Source organism: Nematolebias whitei, chromosome 10, assembly GCF_014905685.2.
Source record: "Nematolebias whitei isolate Nwh7 chromosome 10, NemWhi1, whole genome shotgun sequence".
Lineage (NCBI taxonomy): Eukaryota > Metazoa > Chordata > Actinopteri > Cyprinodontiformes > Rivulidae > Nematolebias > Nematolebias whitei.
Window position 1 is genome coordinate 6,120,906 of NC_056507.1, and position 22,318 is coordinate 6,143,223.

At 40.3% G+C, this 22,318-nt stretch overlaps 2 protein-coding genes across 2 annotated transcripts in view; both read left to right on the forward strand.

Annotated features, from left to right (window-relative positions):
- LOC119416093 (transcription factor SOX-6) overlaps positions 1 to 22,318 on the forward strand; it is a 145,700-nt gene that overhangs the window by 60,035 nt on the left and 63,347 nt on the right. Inside the window, exons 4-5 of the mRNA XM_037683271.1 lie at positions 4,887 to 4,976; positions 19,980 to 20,152. Of these exons, the coding sequence (XP_037539199.1) occupies positions 4,887 to 4,976; positions 19,980 to 20,152 (263 nt within the window). The remainder of the gene's footprint in view (positions 1 to 4,886; positions 4,977 to 19,979; positions 20,153 to 22,318) is intronic.
- Positions 17,985 to 18,395, forward strand: LOC119416094 (histone H3-like). The gene has a single exon (XM_037683272.1). It carries the CDS (start codon positions 17,985 to 17,987, stop codon positions 18,393 to 18,395), a length of 411 nt encoding a protein of 136 aa, XP_037539200.1.

Below are 22,318 nucleotides of genomic sequence, written 5' to 3' on the forward strand. Positions count from 1 at the left end.
GACCTGGCAGATATATAAAATGTGTGTGTGTGTGTGTGTGTGTGTATGGCGTGTGTGCGCACTTGTTTTTGTTACTTTGTGAGGACCAATATTGAACACGTACATTGTGAGGACCAACTGCGCTTTGTGGGGACCAAATACAAAGTCCCCGTAAAGATAGCAAGGCAAACCTATGTGTGTGTGTTAAAATGTTTAGTTAAGGTCAGTGGTCAACTTGAGTCGGATCAAGATCTGGGAACTCCCTCAGTTTCACCATGTGTGTTCCGGCAACTGTTCGTTCGGATCCGGCAGCTCATATCTCCACCCATAAAAGTCCAAAGTCCTTGCACATTTTTATTATTTATTAAAAATACAACAACAGGAGACGTTGTCCATATCTGTGGAGTGAATGTTACTGCTGCAGCAGGCGCACCAGCTCATGCACACTCTTGGCAGCAGAGACGCTGACCACATGTCCCGCGGGGATGAAGTGTCTTCATTCACCTTCAGCTGTGTCTCAGAAACCAAAGCAGCACAAACAAACATTTTAACGGCACAAACCAGCACAAACGTAGCACTAACCACTCATTGTATTTACTAGAATTTTTGATGTGGTTGGGGTGTCAGCTTCACCTCACTCAGCTGTGCACCCTGCAAACCGTGCATGTTTTATGCACAGGAGCATCTACAGACAGCTATACAGAGCACACACACAACTGCTAATGAGTCAGAACTCCTGCATACATTTCAAAGATAATATACAGTAAAAAAATAAGAGTGAAATGTTTGATGTGTATTATTCGCATCACGTTTCAAAATTAGTCAAAATAACAGCGATCAAAATGTGGAAAAGACACTCCAATTTATTATCTAAAATAAATGGATTGATTGTCCTTAGCTGGACAACAGAGAACTGAAGCGCCTAAAGTCAGACATAATAGAGACTAGAGCAGAACAACGCACAGGACTGAATTCAGCTGAGAAGAGTTTGGGTTGGACATTGAAGTTTGTGTGTGGGGGGGGGAGGGGGGCTTAACAGAATGGGAACTGCTCTATTCACTGTTCTCTAAAATAGTAATTTCAATTCAACCTTTATTTATACAAGTTAGTCTCATTGAGCCTCGGGGACTCATTTACAAGAGAGACCTGTTTTTTAAATCAGTTTAATGAAATCTTTACAGATGTTTAACAACATGTTAAAATACACCAAAATGTAGGAAATTGCATCTCTTTTATTCCAAATTTTCTGGGGGAGGACCCACGGAACCCCCGCACCGCACCACCCTCTGCCGGACCGCCTGCTATTTGTGTTCCAGCATCAGTTGTTTTACAAATTAAGCCCTGGCCAAGGTAAAACATGATAAACATGTTTCTTTCCATATGGACAGTCTCTTCACCAGCATTGCCACTTTTTTTTTTTTTTTTAAGAATTGTACGATTCCTTTTTATAAAATTCCAATGAAACATAGCTTAGACTTGTGGCATAAATAATTATCCGTTAGCAGCTTTATTGGCAACCATTTTGGTAGACAATTATTGTAGTGCATGTGTTGTGTAGATTTAATATTGTGCATTTAGCTGACATTAAAAAAGTGTTTTAAGTACCAATTGTTTAAGCAAAATGTTCCAAATTTGCATTGACTTAAAATTCATTTTCTCACTAATGAATTTCCCAATAAACAGTAAGAAAATGTTGACATATACACAAGTAGTATTGTGCACCTACAATGTACTGAGTCAGTCTTTACCTCTGTAACAACAGGAACATATCTTGGAAGTATCATCCATCTTTTACTTTCCTCTTCAGCTTGATAAAGGAGCTGGTGGTCAGACAGCAAGGAATTTTTATCCACTCCCCCAATCTAAACAGCACTTAAACTTTGACTCAGTTCTGGCGACAGCCAGAGAGCCATCTAGGGTAAAACATCTTCCATCTTTTGTTCTTCCTCTTCTGCTTCTCACATCTCTTCAACTGATCTGTTTATTGGTACAAGGAGTGTAAATTATGCATCAAGTATACACAGGGCTGACTCTCGCAGACGCATCATGGAGCAACAGGTTGCTTTATTCTCTCTGCACTTTATAAATTGTGCTCCGTGTGAAACATGGTTTCTCTTTTGCTCTTTATATAAGAACAATATTTTGATTATACAGTACATTTAGCTAAAATCAGGTGGTTTCCATTAAAATGTGTAATTTCCAGTAATGTACTGCTTGTGGGCTTCTTTTTTTTTTTTAGGAAATAATGCCAGTTTTACTTTTTCCCCAAGATGGGGAATCACCTGCACAAATGAAGCTAGGTTTTAGATTGTTTCCCTGCTTTGTGGATTTCTCTCTCACTGCCATTGTTCCCCCACTTTGTTTATAATAATCCCTTATGATCGGGGTCTTTGTATTAGCCTATTTACAACAATCATAATCTGACTGTAAACATGCTGGGACTCAATGAGGAAGTTGTGCTCTGCTGGTGGACAGAATCCCATGACCACACAATGTGCCTGTACGTACAAACTAAACATTAAGCCACTCACAATAAACCATGTGCTGTTATGAGAGCCTATAGCGCCTTTTGTCAGGATAAAGGAACCACAAATGAGCTATTGTCTGCCTTAACCATTCTAAGTCAGGCAAGCCCTCAGGGGCATGTTTTCCACACAGAGCCCAAGAATGTCTCCTTTTTGTGTACGAGTGTGTGTGTATGACATTGATGGTGACTGAGGTTTGGGCATTGAGCCCTACGTGGTCCTAACACCATCTGTGGTGCGTATGCTGGCATAAAAACCAGTTTGCGCACAAACCCAGCAGTTTAAGAAGTTTCTAAAACTGCTCTGCATGCAGAAAGCTCTCGTCACCTTCCTGAAAAAGACGGGAGAAATTTAGTTTATGCTTGAGTGACCATTTATTAAAATTACAGTTCTGGTAGATGTGATGTTTGCGTATTATCATCATTATTATTATCATCATCATTATCATCTTGTGACAGGCATGTGAAAGAGGAACAACTTTCTTATCAGCCTTCAGGTCACCTAAATCAGTGGTTCCCAACTCTAGTCCTTGCGGAACACCATCCTGCATGTTTTAGTTGTTTCCCTGCTTTGGCATATGAGTTGAATGAATGGGTGATTATCAGGCTTCTGCAGAACTTGAGGAAGTAATTAAATCATTGAATCAGGTGTGTTGGAGCAGGGAAATAACTAAAACATGCAGGATGGTGTTCCTCAAGGTCTAGTGTTGGGAACCACTGCTCTTAAATGAGCCCAAAAGCCGAGAAGGTTTAGAATGAGCAGTGTTGTCCTATCAGAAGAAATAATTAGGATAGCTGTAGGAGATTCTGTTTAGTGCAGATTTGGACTAATGCAACAAGCACTAAGTCACTTAGTTTAATTATATATATTATATCATCTTTTGAATGCAAAAATGTCCAAACTTGACTCTGAAATTTCAATTTTGGTTCATAAACTTGTTGCACACCAATACTCCTGCTTGCACAAGTGCAGCTGGCTCTCTGATGAAGAATTGAAAAGTTAGCATTGTTTAAGTGAAGTTCACAGCAGGACTCCAAAGGAACAAAAGGGACCTTATGAATCTTATGACCACGTATGACCATGTGTCTCTGATGTCTACTGTCCAGAGGCTATGAGACACATTGTGAGAAATAAGACAGCCAGAAAAAGGGCCCCCGTCTCCAAACAATAGACACATTGTCATTTTGGTCAGCTGCTGCTTTTTCATCTTTTTGGGAGAAGAAGCTGGAGGGTATTTTATCATTTAACAATTCTTTGCAGACACAAGAGGCAACGCTTCTTTTCCAGCTCTTCTTTCTCAGTGTCCACTTTAGTTCTACTCTTACTTTTTGTTTGTCAATTTACATTTGTGGATGTCATTGAGACAAGATAAATAAATGAGTCATACACAAAATTATTATGTAAATCTAGTTTTAAAGGAATCAAGGTTAGAATGTGTTCACCTTTTTCAAAGTATACAAAAACATTAAACCTGGTATGATGAAGTTAAAATGCAAAAAAAAAAAACCAAATAAATAAATAAATAAAGCAATGGTACTAAACATAATATAAAACTAATACTTTTTATTAACCTTTATATAAAAACGTAGACCAAGCAAATCCCACTATGATCACAGACCTCTTTTACAAGGGAGGCCTGGGCCTGAAGGACACTTAACATGCTTGTTTATAGACTATAATAATAATTAAAATAATGACAGAATAATAACATTAATAGGTGGCACATGGTTCAGATGGTAGAGCTGCTGCCTCTCAGTGAGAAAATCGCCGGATCGAATTTTGGCCAGGCGCCTTTCTGGGTGGAGTTTGCATGTTCTCTCCGTGCATGTGTGGGTTTTCTCCGTGTACTCCGGTTTCCTCCCACAGATCAAATACATGCATGTTAGGCTGATTGGTAACTCTAAATTGTCCCTAGGTGTGAGTGAGAGAGTGAATGGTTGTTCGTCTCTTCTTTATGTGTCCCAGTTATGGACTGCCAGGGTGTTCCCCACCTCGCACAGTGAATACACATGCAGTGAATTCAATACACAACTGATATCTGCAATTTTACATTAATTTTTATTTTTTTCCATTTTATTTTGAATTAAATGAAACTCAGGGGTTCCAAACCCTGGTCCTTGAGGAACACCACCCTGCATGTTTTAATTGTTCCTCTGCTCCATCACACCTGATTTGAATGTAAGGGTGATTAATAGGCTTCTGCTGAACTTAAGGAAGTAATTAAACCACTGAATTGGGTGTGTTGGAGCAGAGAAACAACTAAAACATGAAGGATGGTGTTCCTCAAGGACCAGGGTTGGGAACCACTGAAAGCTTGTGTCAAGAAGGTACAATTTCTATTGGTATTCAGTAATTTTATTGTTTTGATTTTGTGTTTTGTAGAACCCTCTTGTGTGGAGAGGTTACTTTCCAAGGACTGGAAGGAGCATGTTGACCGTCTTAATGCCAGTGAACTACTGGGAGAGGTTAAAGGTAAGAGTGTGAATTTTTTTTTAAAGTTAAAGCCAACGGTCTTCACACTGCTTCCGTAAAGTCTGTATTCTTTAAGAAAATGTAAAGGTTTTGTCCTGTAATTTATACTTTACAAAGAAAGTGAAATAATAAAAAAAACTGGAAAGAAAACTACTGAATAATGAGCATCCCTTGAACTTTCATTATCCCTGCAAAGTTTCTGGGAAACTTATATTTTGATGTACCTAAACACAAGTAGAAATAGAAAACGGGGAAAAGATGGATGCACAATAAAAAAAGAAGACACTTGTCTAAAAGCTACTTTCAAGGGTAAGAATTGGTCAAACATGCTGTATTTTTCCCTCTGCATATAGAAGCTACATACTGTAGTAGCGGTGCCCTGGCCTGCCTACAGGTTATAATTGTATTTTTGATTAAAGGTTGTGTACGAGGGCAGAGATGCACAGAAGCTCCAATCTTTATGTCTGCATCAGCAAACCACATTTATGACGTTGTAAATTGTACTGAGACAAACGTTTTCTCCAACCAAGCATCCAGATGTAAAAGCAGCAGCAGTGGGAAAAGTTGCACTTTAAAATTGGTGAAATGTTTTACCAGCACTTATCAGGAACTTGCTTGTCTTTTTGTTTATTTCTTTCATGTCCGATTTCACCTGTTTGAATGGTTTTATTTAAATTATAAATATTTGTTTAGTGTTTATAACTTTATATTCAGTGTTAAAAATATTTATTATCATAAGAGATGTATGGAGTATTTTATTACCATGTTAAAAAAAGTATCCTCAGTGTAAGAAAAAAGTAGTTGATTGTTGAAAACTCGATATTTAGAGTGAGAAAGGTTTCCCACCTTGTGTTTGTACTTTTTCATTTAATTTAATTTTTTTTAATCGGTTTATTCGAGCTCCTCCGTCAGACTGTTCTGATCATCTCCTGCTGAGAAAGCAAGAATTTCCTCAATGGAAAGAAAGAACGAGCAACTACACACACACAGAGCATCCTACAGCACAGCAGCGCCGACATCCAGCTTCTTTTCAGGGAGAAATCTGACTTTAATAAAAGTCAACTGACACAAATAGAAACTACATTCCAACCCATAAATAAGTTTTGAAAAAAAGATAATTATTGAACATTTGTTAAAAAAAAAAAAAAAAACTTTTACATAAAAAAAAAAACCCAAACAAGCTACCGTGTTTTTCAGACTATATAAAAAGGCACACTTAAAATCCTTTTAATGTGCTCAAAAATTGACAGTGAGCCTTATAATCACGTGCACCTTAAGTATTAATTCTGCCTGTGGTCATTGTGAAAGTGTTGAATAAAGTTTGACTTATCTGACTTTTTTGTTTCACTTAATGAGCCTTATAATCTGGTGCACCTTATAGTCCGAAAGATACGGTAATGTGAATGTGTATCCTAATATCTGACTCGCTGCTTTCCCATGAGCCTTACAGTAGAACATCCATCCATCCATTTTCTTCCGCTTATCCGGGGTCGGGTCGCAGCCCAAGTAGGGAGGCCCAGACTTCCCTCTCCCCAGTCACTTGAGCCAACTCATTCCCAGGCCACTCGAGAAACATAGTCCCTCCAGTGTGTCCTAGATCTTCCTCTGGGTCTCCTCCCAGTGGGATGTGTCCTGAACACCTCACCAGGGAGGCGTCCAGGAGGCATCCTAACCAGATGCCTGAGCCACCTCAAATGGCTCCTCTTGACGTGAAGAAGCAGCGGATCTACCCTGAATCCCTCCCAGATGACCGAGCTTCTCATCCTATCTTTAAGAGAGAGCCCAGACACCCTGCGAAGAAAACTCATTTCGGCCGCTTGTATCCGAGATCTTGTTCTTTTGGTCACAACCCAAAGCTCATGACCATAGATGAGGGTAGGAAAGTAGATCAACGAGTAAATTGAGAGGTTTGCCTTTTGACTCAGCTCTCTCTTCACCATGACAGACCGGTACAGCGCCCGCTTCACTGCCGATGCAGCACTTATCCGCTTATCGATCTCTCGCTCCATTTTCCCCCCATTCATGAACAAGACCCCGAGATACTTAAACTCCTCCACTTGGGGCAGGACCTCCTCCCCGGCCCGGAGAGGACACTACCCTTTTCCGGCTCAAGATCATGGCCTCGGATTTGGAGGAACTGATCCTCATCCCGGCCGCATCACAGCAGAACAGCTAGATTTCAATTGGCCGTTTCTTTGTGGATGGAATGACTTCACTGTTGCACGTTTTCAAATAAAACATGAAATACAGATTCATGTGCAGTTGTGTTGGGATAGAACAGCTCAACAAATTCATGGTTTGGTTGGCTTCCTTTCTGTGTGTGTGTCATGGTCTTTGGATTGGTATGATGATTTTTGCTTTTTACGACTGCTGTTTTCTATTTTATAAATTGTCTCAAATTACCACAGATAATCCACTGGATTGAAGGAATGAAGCAGTTTGGCATTCAGGCTGGTGGAAATAGTTAGAATTTTAAGTATATTTCCTGTATATTATGGTAATTTATTCTGTATTTCTGCCAGATTATGGTGATTCTGGGGTCATGATGATGGGGCCCTTGAAGATTGTTGCCCAGGGTACAGGGAAGTGTTAATCTGGCCCTGCATTCAGCACATTATTATGACAGTCTTCGGTTCAAGCTGAGTGCAGTTTTTGAAGTAAATGGAGATATTGCCTATTTCAAAATGTGTTTTATTTATTTTTTATATATATATATATATATATATATATATATATATATATATATATATGCCATTAAACTGATAAACACATGAGCAGTTATTTCTTGTTGACTTTTATATAAAAAGTTTTCACAAACACTAAAATACAGAGTTAATGCCTCTTTAAAGCATTCTGTGACTTCAGCAGACAAGGAATATGGCCGCCCATCCTGAGCCTTGATCTGCTTTTACTGTTCTCATGTTCATCTCATTTCATCTTGAAACTTTCACCATAAAACGCAGATGAAAATTTTGAAACAAGTGTAAACCGTATCAAAGAAAACAAGTATTACAATAGTTTGAGAAGTGTCAAGCTGCAGGCACCAATCTCATTACGTTTCTTGCATCTGGTAGAAGCCACGTGCAGGCAGGACACAGAAAACTCAGGATTTAAAGTAGAAAATATATTTAATAGGGAAAAACCATAAGCTGACGTGCAGCAAACACATACTGTCAGGGTTGACATGGAGGAAGACAGAAACACGACGCCATAGACTTATATACAGACCCTAATGAACAGACAATGACAAACACCTGGGAAGGACAACAGGTGGCGGGGGCAGGAGCTGATTATAAGAGGGAGAAACACAGAGCAGGACACAAGACACAAGAATTACATAAACACACACAGATCCTCTCACTCAGGCTCTTTACATGTCATGCACACAAGTGACGTCTTGCATTTTGTTTTATATAATGTACTTCCACATAATACCAACCAGTAACTTGGAAATTTACTCTGTTTGTTGTTTTTTAATTTAAAAAGGATTATATATATATATCAATCTGGTGTTTTTCAACTTCTGCCACCGTTCCATGACATACAACAGAAAAAAGAAATGCAGCTCAATTTTATTTGTAGATGTTTTAATTAACATCTATGGACAGTACACATATTTCTTGGCAAACATTACTGTTTTCACAATTCAACATCGTATCAAACACTTATAAAACATATCATTATTACACACTTGGTATGAAGTCCAGATTGACTTCAGATTAATTTTACCATCTGTTGCAACCATAAACCCAGGTAGTCTAAATTTAGCACAGGCAGGGGGTCTGGATTTGAAGTAGAATTTACTGGAGACAACTTCTTGTCTCTAATTGTTTGCATCAAGTTTATTCCTGTAAGAAGCTTTGGACTTCAGTTTCAACAATTCAACATCATGCTTGTCCTGTATACGGCTGAACAGTGGACACAAAAATGTCATTTCAACCATAAACATAAATACTTCACACCCAAGAACATAAAGACGTCTTTGTTCACTCTTCTTCACTACAGAGTTGTTCTGATTTAAGCTAATTAAACGTTTCGTTTCTCCACGGTCTCTCTGCATGACCTAAATACACAAATACAACTGTGGCTTTGTGTCTCCTCATGCAACAACCTGAACTTGCTTGTAAACTTGCAGTTATTTTAAGGGTAAGAGAAACTGATGACATCCTCTACTTTACAGACAAATGCAAGAAGTATGGTAAAAACACGGCTTTTACCCAGGAAGAAGTGAAAGTGTGCAGTTTGTGATCTGAACTTTGAAGCAAACATGTAAAATAAAGTGACAGATCCACACCTTAGTTTATTTAGACTCTCTCTTTAAATCTCTGTCATGTTATTTGTTGCTTTTCTACTCATTAAAACTATATTCTTATGGGTAATGTTTTTTTATTATTATTTTGACATCATACTTTAGTCATGACGGCTGTTAACTCAGGATGTAAAGGTATGCTCAAGTCACAGTTTGGCACATCTGGCAACTTTATAACTTAATAATGATGATGATGATGAATAACAACACACCTATACTTATAGAATCAGTAATCAGTTTTCTATTTTGTATAGGTGGATTAAAGGTGAAGTAGGATGTAGTAGATGCCTCACTGGATCTGTTTAGTCTCACAGTCTTGCAGACATCTGTCTATACAACTTGGAAAACAATCCAAATGAAGCATTTGCTTAAAACGTAAATATGCACACCTGAACTGCACAACAGAAGAGTGAGAAATTGAACTTTGCATTCGATCGAAGCCTAAATAAATAAAAAAAACTACAGCTGATGGGCGTTGACAAACGTTGCAAATTGTCACAGTGCAGAGTCTACGACAAGCAGGCGGATGGAGAGCTCGCTGGAGCATCCACATTATCACTCTAACAGATTTCTGAGAACAGAGTGCGTCACAGAGAAATTGAAAACGTCATACAGATAAACTAATTGATGAACACGGAGCAGCCCAGGAAGCTGCTGTGATGTCCTGCACTGTCACCTGTTTCAGCAGGACCCTGGAGAATGAACTCCTTCAGGTGAAGTGAGCTCCGAGTGCCTCTGGAGGCTGTGATCCAGAGGAAACATAAGCCTGTGAAAAACCCTCACACAGCCAGTGCGACGGGCGCTGAGCTGACAGAGGAAGAATAAGTGAGAGCGTGTTATGTGGACCATGAGCTACTGTAACCAAAACTAAATTTCTTGTATGTGTGAGCATACATGGCCAGTTCTGATTCTGAGATGTGGCCTCTTCCTTAAAGTTCTGCAAGGAGGAAAGAAACCATTTACTGAGGACTCTGGATCTGCAGGAGGTGATGATGCTTTTATATCGGTGTGAAAGCTGGGTTAGGTCTTAGCACAGCTTAACTGCTGTCTCCTTGGACTCTAAAGAAAAAAGAAGCTACAGTCAAAGCAGATACATCTTTCATTCACTCTGCTGATGTCAGAGCTAACAGGGTGAAACGAGGAGCAGGGCGAACCCCTGATCCATAAAATTCTCTACCTTAGTGATACGGTGAAACTGGTGCCCTCTGTTTCAGGGGTATGAAACAGGCATGTCTTCACTGCTGAACAATGTGGCCAAACCAGGTCTTAGCAGCTGATATGGAACACAGGTGAATTGTTCTACGGAAGAACCTCTTCAGGATCTGATACCACCTGCTACTTAATGAAAAATGGTTAGCAATTACTCTGTGTCAGCACAATTTATATGGACTGGGGCGGGGCAATTCCAGCAGGTGGGAGTCAACTAGTTTTCAGTGCTGCACTATGTGCAGAGGGTTAATCCATCCATCCATCCATTATCTTTACCCGTTTATTCCATTTTGGGTCACGGGGGTCACTGGTGCCCATGTCCAGCAATCACTGTGCGAGGGGCGGGGTACACCCTGGACGGGTCGCAAGTCCATCACAGGGCCACATAGAGACAAACGAGACAAACAACCATTCACTCTCTCACTCACACCTAGGGACAATTTAGAGTTACCATCAGTCTAACATGCATGTTTTTGGTCTGTGGGAGGAAACCGGAGCACCCGGAGAAAACCCACGCATGCACGGAGAGAACATGCAAACTCCACCCAGAAAGGCCCCTGGACCGGGGTTTGAACCAGGGACCTTCTCGCTGAGAGGCAGCAGCTCTACCAGTTGCGCCACCGTGCTGCCCGAGGGTTAACCCACTGGCAAAAAAAAAGATTAAAAATAATTTTTAGGCTGCCATATTTGTTTTACTAAAGAACAATAATGAATGCTATTTTCAAAGGTTTTGAATGCACCACTCATCTCCCTCTGTTTCAACTGTCCAAGTGACTACAAAGGGTTTCTGTCCATTTTCTTTACCAGTGTTTTTGTGCAGGGGTGGTGCCTATTTCCACAAGTTGAACGACAAAACATTCATGCTCTCTCTCACACCTCATGACAAATGAGTTATCAATGACACTAACATGCATGTTTTTGATCTGGAAACTGGAGTACCTGCAGAAAACCCACACCTGCACAGGGAGAATGTTAAAAACCACCCAGAAAGTCAGCTGCTCCGAAAGTTATCAGCCAATTAAATGGTCGTTATTAGCTGTTATCATCCCCAATGGTAGCATTCAGACTGTCCCTCCTACCTCCTAATAGGTTTAAAGGTACATTATTATCGCTGATAACATGCAGCTTTATCCACGTGCAAAACCTTGTTGTTGTTTTTTTTGTTAGCTTTATTTAACCATTATCCTAAACCTACCCTTACACCTGACCCAGAGCGCTGACCCTAAACTTAACCCCATTGACCCTTGAGCCTTAATCTAGCCCTGACCCTAAACCTAACCCCCTAACAGCGATAAGAACGTACCTTTTAAACCTACGAGGAAGTACAGGAGGGACTGACTGAATGCAACCTATGGAGATGATAACTAATAATGGCCATTTATCGGGTGATATTTTAATGGCTGATAACATTTAAGCAGGGAAAGTCCACCGATGGGATGCAATCCTGGCTTTTCCTCACAGCTGAGTTGAAACGAGCAAAAAGCTTTTCTGGGTTCTCCTTGTAATTCTGAGCTAGCTTTGCATCGTTTGGTGTGTTTAGATAGCATTGTTCTCTTCTACTTTTCTGATGTGGCTGTTAGCGAAATGTAGTTGAATAAAACATGCCTGCTCTGGGAGCTGAAATATAATTTTATCAGATTATATATTAACTTAATGAAATGTCTAGATATTACAGAGCGGTGATCACCTGCAACTGATTTATTCCCCCCCTTCATCCATGTTAAATATCCGTACCAAACTGTCATTGTGCAAATATCTGTATTGTTACACCATTACTGCTACCTCAGATCAATGAAATTATTAGTTTTTGCAACTTGTGTAACTAAAAATTGTTAGTGTTGTGCTGCATCGTTACAACTTTATGACATTTTTTTGCTTTGCTAATATATTTGAACAAAAAAATCATTAGACATGAGATGTTTATTAGTAACAGTTATCAGACATAAAGAAAAATAGTAACACAATCAATTTTCTGAAACATTCTGAAACTTTTGAACCCTTTGGGAAGATGCAACATAACTGAACACGTTACAAGTTTTTTTTTCATTTAGCGATAATAAACTGACTTTATTCAGTCGTTATGTCTAGCATTTACGTTCTTCTGATATTTTTCCTGATGCTTCGTCAGAAAACTCATGAACAGATGGATGAAAAGTGCCTCATTATAATGTTCGATACATGAGCTGACACATCTGGTTGAAATAATCAGATTTGTATTCAACTACTACATTCTGTATCTTATTTTTCATGGTTTTTGTTTTCCTGAACACACATGCTGTCTGTCTGCAGAAGCCCAGTGCTGTCAACAGTAAACCTGAACTTGTATATTAAAAATAACATTTTTGCACTGCAGTTGGAAGCAAATCAGTTTGTGTGAATACGTTTTTGTTTCTGGTCCTTCTTTTATCCTTCTGCTTACAACCTAGATTTCCCATTTATCTAATAGAATAAAGAACATCTCAGGTCCTAATACTGGAAGATTGAGAAACAAAGTTTCTAGTGGGAAAAAAAACCTGGATCTCTTTGACTCCTCTGATTGCCTCTTGTGGGAGAAATTGAAGACATGAATCAAAAAGAGAAAAATCCAAACGCACAGATTAGGAAAAGAGTTGAATCATTATTTGCTCGGAAACACGATGGTTTGGCAGAAGCTCAAAGCTGAGGTGTGATGGTGTGACCAGGCGATGACTGAGTCCACGTCTCTGCTAGTTTTTGAGGGTTTCTTTATGTATTTGAGTGTTTTTAAAAGGATGTGGTTGAGGCACAATCTTGTGATATGTTGTGTGACTTCAAAAACAGTATTTTTTCCCTACAATTCCCTCAAATGCTTTATTCAGTTTGGGATTGGCAAATATCTGGGCTCTGCACCCAAACAAGACACGCTGCCAATCCATCCGGTGGCCAAGACGAAACGGTCAAGGCTCACACTGAAATCAAAAGTTTATGCAAAATGTTATGATCAGTGCGAAACGTGAATTTCTAAACAGAGCAAGGAGATTAGGAGACTTTTAAGGAGGAAAACATCCCACAGAAAGTCCTCATCAGACAGCGGATTCATGAAATTTATAGTGAGACGGTGCTACGGGACCACGTTTGCGTACCAATCCACTTGTCTAATAGAACATTTAGCTATGTTAGTTTACAAATTCAAAGACGTGCAAGTGAATAACGACCACTTGCTGCATGAAAAGTGGCCAACCACGTACAGTAAATACAATTTTGTCTGTATGTAGCAAAAACTCCCATGAATCATTTGGCAGATTTTAATAAAACTTTCAGAAAGTAAGATGGATGACACAGCTAATCAGTCTCAGCAAACACAGCATGGCTTTAACAGTCAGTTTTACAGATAATGAGCTAAATTTGATGTGGTAGTATGTAAGTGTCATCCCCAACGCATGATTTTTTTCATACAAGGCAGCAAGTTTTATGCATTTCTTCAAAAAAAAGCTACTTTTTATATCAATGTAAGTTTGAATAAAATCAAAAAGAGCATTTAACTAAAGTTAGATTTATTTTAACATAATAAAAACTGGATCTGTTAATATACCTAAATGTGTACTGTACTTGCTGTCGTATGAGTCGCATCTATTATGCGTTACCACTGACGCGTCGCGTTTTGTTACGCGTCACCGCTGACCACCCAGAAACGTGGGCCGGTGTTGTACCAAAAATCAACTGGCTGCCAAATGGCGGTTACTGGAGCGTGCAAGGGAGGACTTTAACAAGAATTTAACAAGATTAACACAAACACAACTATTTGTTTGCTCATCATTACATTAAAGGTGTGTCTCAGTTAAACTTTTCCTTAATAAATGCACTTTAATGGTCAAATCAGCTGCATTTCACCTGGGCGGCACAGCAAAATGCAGCTGATTTGACGTTTGCTCCAGGAGTTCTGGAGCTAGACAAAGGTGGCTTTGTATGGCAAGCCAAGTGTCTTATTAATAGCCACTTTTATCCATTAATGAGACACTTGGCTTGCCATATTACTTGAGGGCCCTCTAGTGGCTGCAGATCTTAATGTTTAATATTTTGCATGTCAGAATGAATGAAATTGTCAGATCTCAGCCAAAAATTGGGTTATAAATATGGGGGGAAATATATTAAGATATTATATATATTACGTATATTAGTCGCTTTGGTGTACAGGACTTGCATATTTATGCAAAAATGCTTATACACCGGCAAATACGGTAAATGTGAAAAAGGAAAAAATAACAATTACAGATTATTATTGAGCATAGTAGTAGGGATTATTGAGCATGCATCAGGATAACACAGAGTTCTGCTTCAGCGCTAATGATCCGTGTCATCCAAACAGAGGGAGAAAACAGTCAACAGCTTTCTGTTTGGCTGCTGACCTCAGCAGGTGTCACTCATAATCCTGATGGATAACAAACGGAAACGTCTCACATGATTATTGGTGCCAAAAATGTTGAAGGAACGCGAGGGATTCTGTTTGGTATGCGCAAGTGGTAATCCTGAAAGATGAATCATGGAACTGTAATCGCAGTTGTTAGGATTACACAATAGGCCTCAATTATTTGCAAGAAATGTGGGGGGAAATAACACAACATCTCTCTCTGTGTCTGTGTGTTAAAATATGACAGGATTGTAGAGTATCCGTTAGTGTTCCAAGTTTAAATTGGCCAAAGAATCTTTGGGAGGAGTGAAAAAAGAGGAAATAATGACAGTGGAGAGTGGTGATAACAGCAAAGGGAGGAGATGTAAATGACAAAAAAAGAAGAAGAAAAACAGACAAGTTTAAGGAGATAAGAATGAGACAAAAAGCAGAGAACGTGTCCATCCATCCATTATCTTTAACCGCTTCTTCCTTTTCGGGTCGTGGGGGTCTCTGGTGCCCATGTCCAGCCATCACTTTGTGAGAGGTGGGGGGCACTCTGGACGGGTCAAACGTCCATCACAGGGACACAGAGACAAACAAACATTCACTCTCTCACTCGCACCTAGAGACAATTTAGAGTTACCAATCAGTGTAACATGCATGTTTTTGGTCTGTGGGAGGAAAAAACTCATGCATGCATGGAGAGAACTTGCAAACTTCACCCAGAAAGGCCTCTGGACCGGGATTTGAACTGACGATCTTCTCACTGAGATAAGGCAGCTATACCAACTGATCCACCATGCCACCGGCAGATAATGCAAGCAGAGTAAAAAGGAAAAGGAAGTCCTAAGATAAAAGTAGAAAAAACAAGAGAAACTAAAAGACAGGAAGGAAAAAAATAACAGTGGAGGACATAAATCTGGGAATGAGTTGTAAGAAAAAAGAGGGATGAATCAAAAGTGGAAGCTAGAAACAGAGATGTGAAGGAAGGAGAATAACTGAACTGGAGAATCTGAACTTGGAAGTAACTGATATGGAGTTTGAGGGGTGAAAATCAGAAAGAGGGGAAAAAAGCTTGAAGCAAAAGAGACAACAAGGGGAGAATGTTTCTTTTGATACCAGGGTGCTAAGGGGTACCTTTTGTGTGTGTGTGGTGGTTGTCGTGGTGTGGGGTAGTCAGAGGTACAATAGGGGCCTGACAGGACTACAATGGACACTCTGTTAGTATGCAGGTAGTGTTGGGGCCACCCTGCAATCTCCCTACATGGCCCCAAGGCAACCCCTGACACACACACACACATGCACGCACAGGCACGCACTCACAAGTTCAAGTACTCCTAAACATGATAAATTTCAGTACATGTGCACGAGTCCATGTGTTATGTGACACATGCACAGTCAAGCGTAACGCCCTCTGAGTATTCCAGCCTTTTCGCCATGTATACATCTGCTGTGCTCCGGTTGTTGCCTGTTCTTTGTCGCCACAGTGGAACGGCAAAGAAGGAGCTTGAAGGAGGAAAACAAAAGGCTCTAAACTGTCTGTGACTTGATTCTCATTGTTCATTTTAAAGAGCTGTTCAAAAGGTTTGGATAGTTCATTCACATGTTCGCTATGTTACGATATTTCTTATTTAGACTGGTCCTATGGTTTTGATCTGCTCGGAGGCGGGATTATAATGAAATTATGACCCGGTTCTGACTGGGTTTAACTGGGCCAGCAGCTCTCAAGAGAGTCTCTCTGGGATTTCAATATCAGTCAAATAGTTTAATCTGCTTGCCACATCACGTAGAAAGGCTTTGAAGCATCGTCTCATATTTTCCTAACACGTCAGTCCACATAAGATCACACTTAGCCACGCCCCCTAATACACGGATAGGTTGAGCTCCCCTTCTGCGAAAGGCGGAGTCTAGGACCCCATAAATTAGTAATGACACGGGACTTCGAGGCTCTTCTTGTGGGTCTGTGAACACGTCACGGACTGTAGAGTCCAGCACTGTGAATTGTAATCTTTTCCTGCCTTTTCTAATATAATTGGTAAAACTTAATTGACGTTTCCTTGATTTATTGATTAGTATAGTTGCCACTTCTGAGGGAGGTTCGCGCCGGGGGTAAAGATGTGGGCTGGAGGGGGTTTCCGGATCCGGTGGTCCGCAGCCAGCACGCGTCTTTAACAACTACTATTCCTTTAAGAATTGCATTTTGCTTGTCATTTACATACTGGACTTTTACACTTTAGGAGCCATTTTGGTCAAACATTGTAAGTGAATTGTAGCCATCTTTCATTCTTCCATCCATTATCTTTCACTTGTTCTGAAGTTGGGTTGTGGGGGCAGCAGCTTGAACAGGGAGGCCCAGACATCTCTTTCCACAGCCACCTCTTCTGGGAGGACCCCAAGGCGTTCCCAGGTCAACCGAGAGACGTAGTCTCTCCAGTGTGTCCTGGGTCTTCCCCAGGGTCTCATCCCAGTCGGACATGCCTGAAGCACCTCCCTAGGGAGGCGCCATGGGAGCATCCTTACCAGATTCCCAAACCACCTCATTTGGCTCCTCTCGATGTGGAGGAGCAGCAATTCTACTCCATGTCTTTCACGGATGATGGTAAACGGAGAACTTTGCCTTACAGCTCAGCTCCACATTTCACCACATTTTGGTCAGACCTTGTAAGTGACTTGTAGCAGTCTTTGTGAAGATAAACCATTCATCATTAAACAGGGGCAGAGACCTCCGTGTTCATCTGTCCATCTCTTACAATGCTGTCATTGCTAGAATCACTCAGCCCTCTGTGAACAGCCAGCGGCCAACAGGGCACTAATGATCAGTCGTTAGGCTGATGGTCCTCTAAGGCATGTCCGCTTCTTTATGTTCATTTTCACAAACAATATAATGCATATAACACTGCCTAGTTGAAATGAGGGCCATGGGTTATAGGGGTGATCATTGCCACTCCCAGACTCCCTCTGCGGTGCCCCAAAAATCCAGGTGAGCTCTTTGTATGACTAAATTCAGGTTCCTCTTAATCTGCACACCCCTGTATCTGGATTTTTCTTTTATGCAGAAATTGTTTGTGTACTGGATGTGCAACAGAACAGTTATCAGTTACTGCACATAGTCTTCTACAGAGAAGTATTCAATCAGATAAGAATGGCCAGAACCAAGCAGACCGCCCGTAAATCCACCGGAGGTAAATCTCCCAGGAAGCAGCTCGTAACCAAGGCTGCCCAGAAGAGTGCTCCGGCCACCGATGGAGTGAAGAAGCCTCACCGCTACAGGCCTGGTTCCATCGCTCTGAGGAAGTGCCGCTGCTACAAAAAGTCCACCGAGCTGCTGATCTGGAAGCTGCCCTTCCAGCGTCTGGTTTGCGAGATAGCTCAGGCCTTCAAAACCGACCTGCACTTCCATAACTTGGCCGTCATGGCTCTGCAGGAGGCCAGTGAAGTTTATCTGGTGGATCGGTTCAAGGACACCAAACTGTGCGCAATCCACGCCAAGAGGGTCACCATCATGCCCAAAGGAATCCAGCTGGCCCGCAGGATCCACAGGGAGAGGGCTTAGACTGGGAAGTGGTGGTGCAGAGGTTAGAGAAAACGGGGCCTGTGATTGGAAAGTCGCCGGTTCAACTCCCCGTTCCGACAACGTCAAAATGCGGTTGGAAAAGGTGAAACACTCACACCTACCTCCGCCCTCCCTTGCCCCACCATGGGCCCTTGAGCAAGGCCTTTAACCCCCCACCATCTGCTCTCAATTAGGTCTCTCTTGAAAATGAGTCCTTGTGACTCAGTGAGACTACCTGTATAAACAAAAGTTAAATTAAATTAAAATTTCTTCAGCAGGGGTTGCCGCAGACAGCAAACACTGTAAATGTATCTTTTGTTTTATGCCAGATTCTCTTCCTGATTTAACCTGGGCTTGAACCTGCAGCTTTTAGGTTACAAGACTGAGCACCAACCTCTGCCCCTTTTAATCTGTTACATTTATGTTGTGAACTTTGACCAGTTGATGGAAAGTGTTCTTCCATACAGACTATATCTTGGATTTGGTTAATATTTGATGGTAAAGTGAGGTTTTTAATTTGTCTCTGTTCATCTTTCCCTCCCAGTAAATGTTCCAACTCATGTGCATTGATCAGAAAATTGACTCCAGCAAGTAATTTTACAATATGTCAGAAAAACCTGGTGCAAAACTTTAAATATTTTCCTTCATTTCATTCTTTAATGGTTGCCCCAACATACTGCCATCTCTGTGTATCTTTAGCATTCTGGACCAATCCAATTTTGAAAAACGTATTCCTGTTCATTTATGTCATGGCCATTTGATGCGACACTCCTTATATGTCCTGGCTTGTGGCACCCCTTGGCTAAGTAAAAGTACATATCCAATATTTGTGAAAAATAGAGAAAGTTAAGTAAAGGTTATTTTTAAATGGAGCTTGATTGACTCAGAACAATAATAAGTCAAATTTATTTAACATAAACATGCATTCTGTTTATTTTGTTTCATTTCTTTTGGAGGATTGTTCAACTGACGGGAAAATATTGGCATTGTTTTTGTCTTTTGTTGTTGCGACAGTGTAATTGTTTTCCCAGAAAGGCATGGAATAAGGAATCTAACTGGCGTTGGCCACAAACCTCCCAAGAATGTCTAAATCATAACCTGACAAAAGCTTTTAACAGCTGCTTATTTTCACAGGTTAACTCAAAGTAATTTTATTGTTCTTGTGAGCAGACAGTAGGTTACAACATGTAGAGACAAGACGGTGGATAATAAGTAGTATGTAACAACAAGTCAGGAGATTCATGAGAATTGAGGAAAGAGAGTTGTTAAAAAAAACGTCTTGCGCTAGTCTAACAGCATGTTTTATATTTATGGAGGAATTTGTTGGAGGTGTGCTTTGATTCAGAGATTTTCTACAAATAAGAAACTTTTTTTAAAAAAGAGAAAATGCTTCAATCTATGAAGCTCGTCCTATTGCTTTCTTTAAAGAGTAACAGAAAATCTAAATATAACTATAAATCTTTTAGCTACTTGTGTTTGTCTTTAAAATAAAAAAAATACTTTTTTTTTCTGTTAGAAATCATTAAAAAAATGTTTGATCCTCTGATTACTTCAACCTAAAAGTCTTTCTAATTTCCTTTCCAGGTACTCCAGAGGCTCTTGAGGAAAAAGAGCACCAGCTGTCGACCCTGATCAGTCAGCTGATCGGTCTGAGGGAGCAGCTTCTCTCTGCCCAGGATGAGCAGAAAAAGATGGCCGCCTCACAGCTGGAAAAGCAGAGGCAGCAGATGGAGCTGGCCAGACAGCAGCAGGAGCAGGTAGGAAGAGCCTGACCATGGGTTTTAGTGGGGACACTAAACATCCATCCATTATCTTTACCCGCTTCTTCTTTTTTGGGTCACGGGGGTCACTGGTGCCCATATCCAGCAGTCACTGTGCGAGAGGTGGGGGACACCCTGGACTGGTCCATCACAGGGACAACTATTTGCTCTCTCACTCACACCTAGGGACAGTTTAGAGTTACCAATCAGCCTAACGTATGTTTTTGGTCTGTGGGAGGAAACTGGAGTACCAGGAGAGAACATGCAAACTCCATCCAGAAAGGTCCCTGGACCAGGATTTGAGCCGGCGACCTTCTTGCTGAGAGTCACAGCTCTACCAACTGTGCCACCGTTGTTTAATTTCATCAGTACACTGAAAATAGTCACATGACCATTTGTATTGTAGGGTTGGAGGATTAGAGTACAGCCCCTACAAAAGGTTGTATTTTGGACTGGAAATCCACAGAAAACAGCTGATAAAGACCAAGCAGATTTAGAAACTTTTTGTTTAATGCATCTTTTTCAAGCTTATGCATTTAAACCATGTGCTTGATATTATGTTAAATTTTGAGAAGATAAAGCTAGGCCTTTTTTTTAAATTGCTAAATTTCTAATCATCGCCTGACAGATTTATTTTTACTTTGTCTGCATTCACCATTACACTTGTAACAAAACGTCTACTTTCCTTCAATCAGTGGAGTTTTTTTGGACGAATGTGGCCTAAACGTTTAAGAACAAATGTTTTGATGCACATGTGAATCTTCTTGTCTGACTGAACCAGCGTAATGTTGGAGAGGGAGGGGGACACCTGAGGCTGAGAGGTGTTTAGGTGCGCTGCTCTTTGTTTTTGCTGTTTGTCGACATGTCACGATGGGCTGGCATACGACAGGCTCTGTTTGGACAAGTCCACACCTCCCATCAAAACACATACCACTTTTCACAGCTTTACAAAGAAACAGGCAAGATGGGGAGAGTGAAAAGAAAAGACAGATTCCAATATCAGACATTTTGCTGTTGAGACTTGATAGGATAATGCCCTCCAGACAAACCCAGAAAAATTTGCCTTTAATGAAATATGACATGTGTGCAAATGGGGCGCCGCCTTCAATTCAGCAGCCTGTAATTACATTTCGGAATAAATATACTAAACAACTCCTTAAGAGAGAGCGAGAGAGAAGGACAGAAATGAAGAACGGTGGCTAAACTTTTTTTTAGTTTTTGGTGCAAAATGGTTCAGATTGAATAAATGACGTGATGCCCCATTAAGGATTTTCACTGGCTGGTCCTCTTCTTCCCTCTCTGCATGAGACTTTAACGTGATTTGAACTTTATAGAGAAATTGCATTTCACACTGCATTTACACAAGTGCAGTGCGAATGATTATTGCATAAGAACTTACTGTAAAAACAGCTGAAATTAGCTTTAAAAAACATGTTAAAATGTAGCTGAAAGGGAAGAACAAGAGGAAAGTAGAAAGCACACGTTTGCTGAAATAAGTTAAAATAAGCAAAAACAAGCACAAAAAACTTGGAATTTAGTGGGGGGGGGAGCTGAAATGAGCAAAAAATTGCTGAAACGTTGCTAAAAAGGCAGAAAGAAGCTTAAACTGCCAGAAGGAAGTGGAAAGATCTGAAATGAGCTAAAATGTGGAATTAGCTGAAAATGTTAAAATTAGCATAAAACAGCTAAATACTAGCTGAAATAAGTTAAACTAACATAAATAAGCTGAAAGGAGCACAACAAGTTGAAATTAGCACAAAAACGTTAATTAGACTGAAAGTAGCAAACATTACCACAAAACACTTAAATTTATCAGAAAACAACTGCAATAGCTAAAGGATACTAAAGAGATAGCTGGAAGAGTATAAAAAGTTTAAATTACAAGAAGAAATCAGAACATGTTTGCCCAATTAGGCTTAAATAAGCAGAAATGAGAACAATGACATTTAAATTGTCTGAAAAAAGCTAAAATTAGGAAAAAAAAAAAAAAAAAACGGCTGAAAAGTAGCTAAAAATGCAGAAGGACCCTTAAATTACCAGAAGGAAATGGAGTGCAGATTTTTGCTGAATTAAGTTGAAAAAAAGTTAAAATGAGTGTAAAAAATGTGGAACCAACCGAAAAAGCTAAATTATGCATAAAACAGCTAAATAGTAGCTGAAATA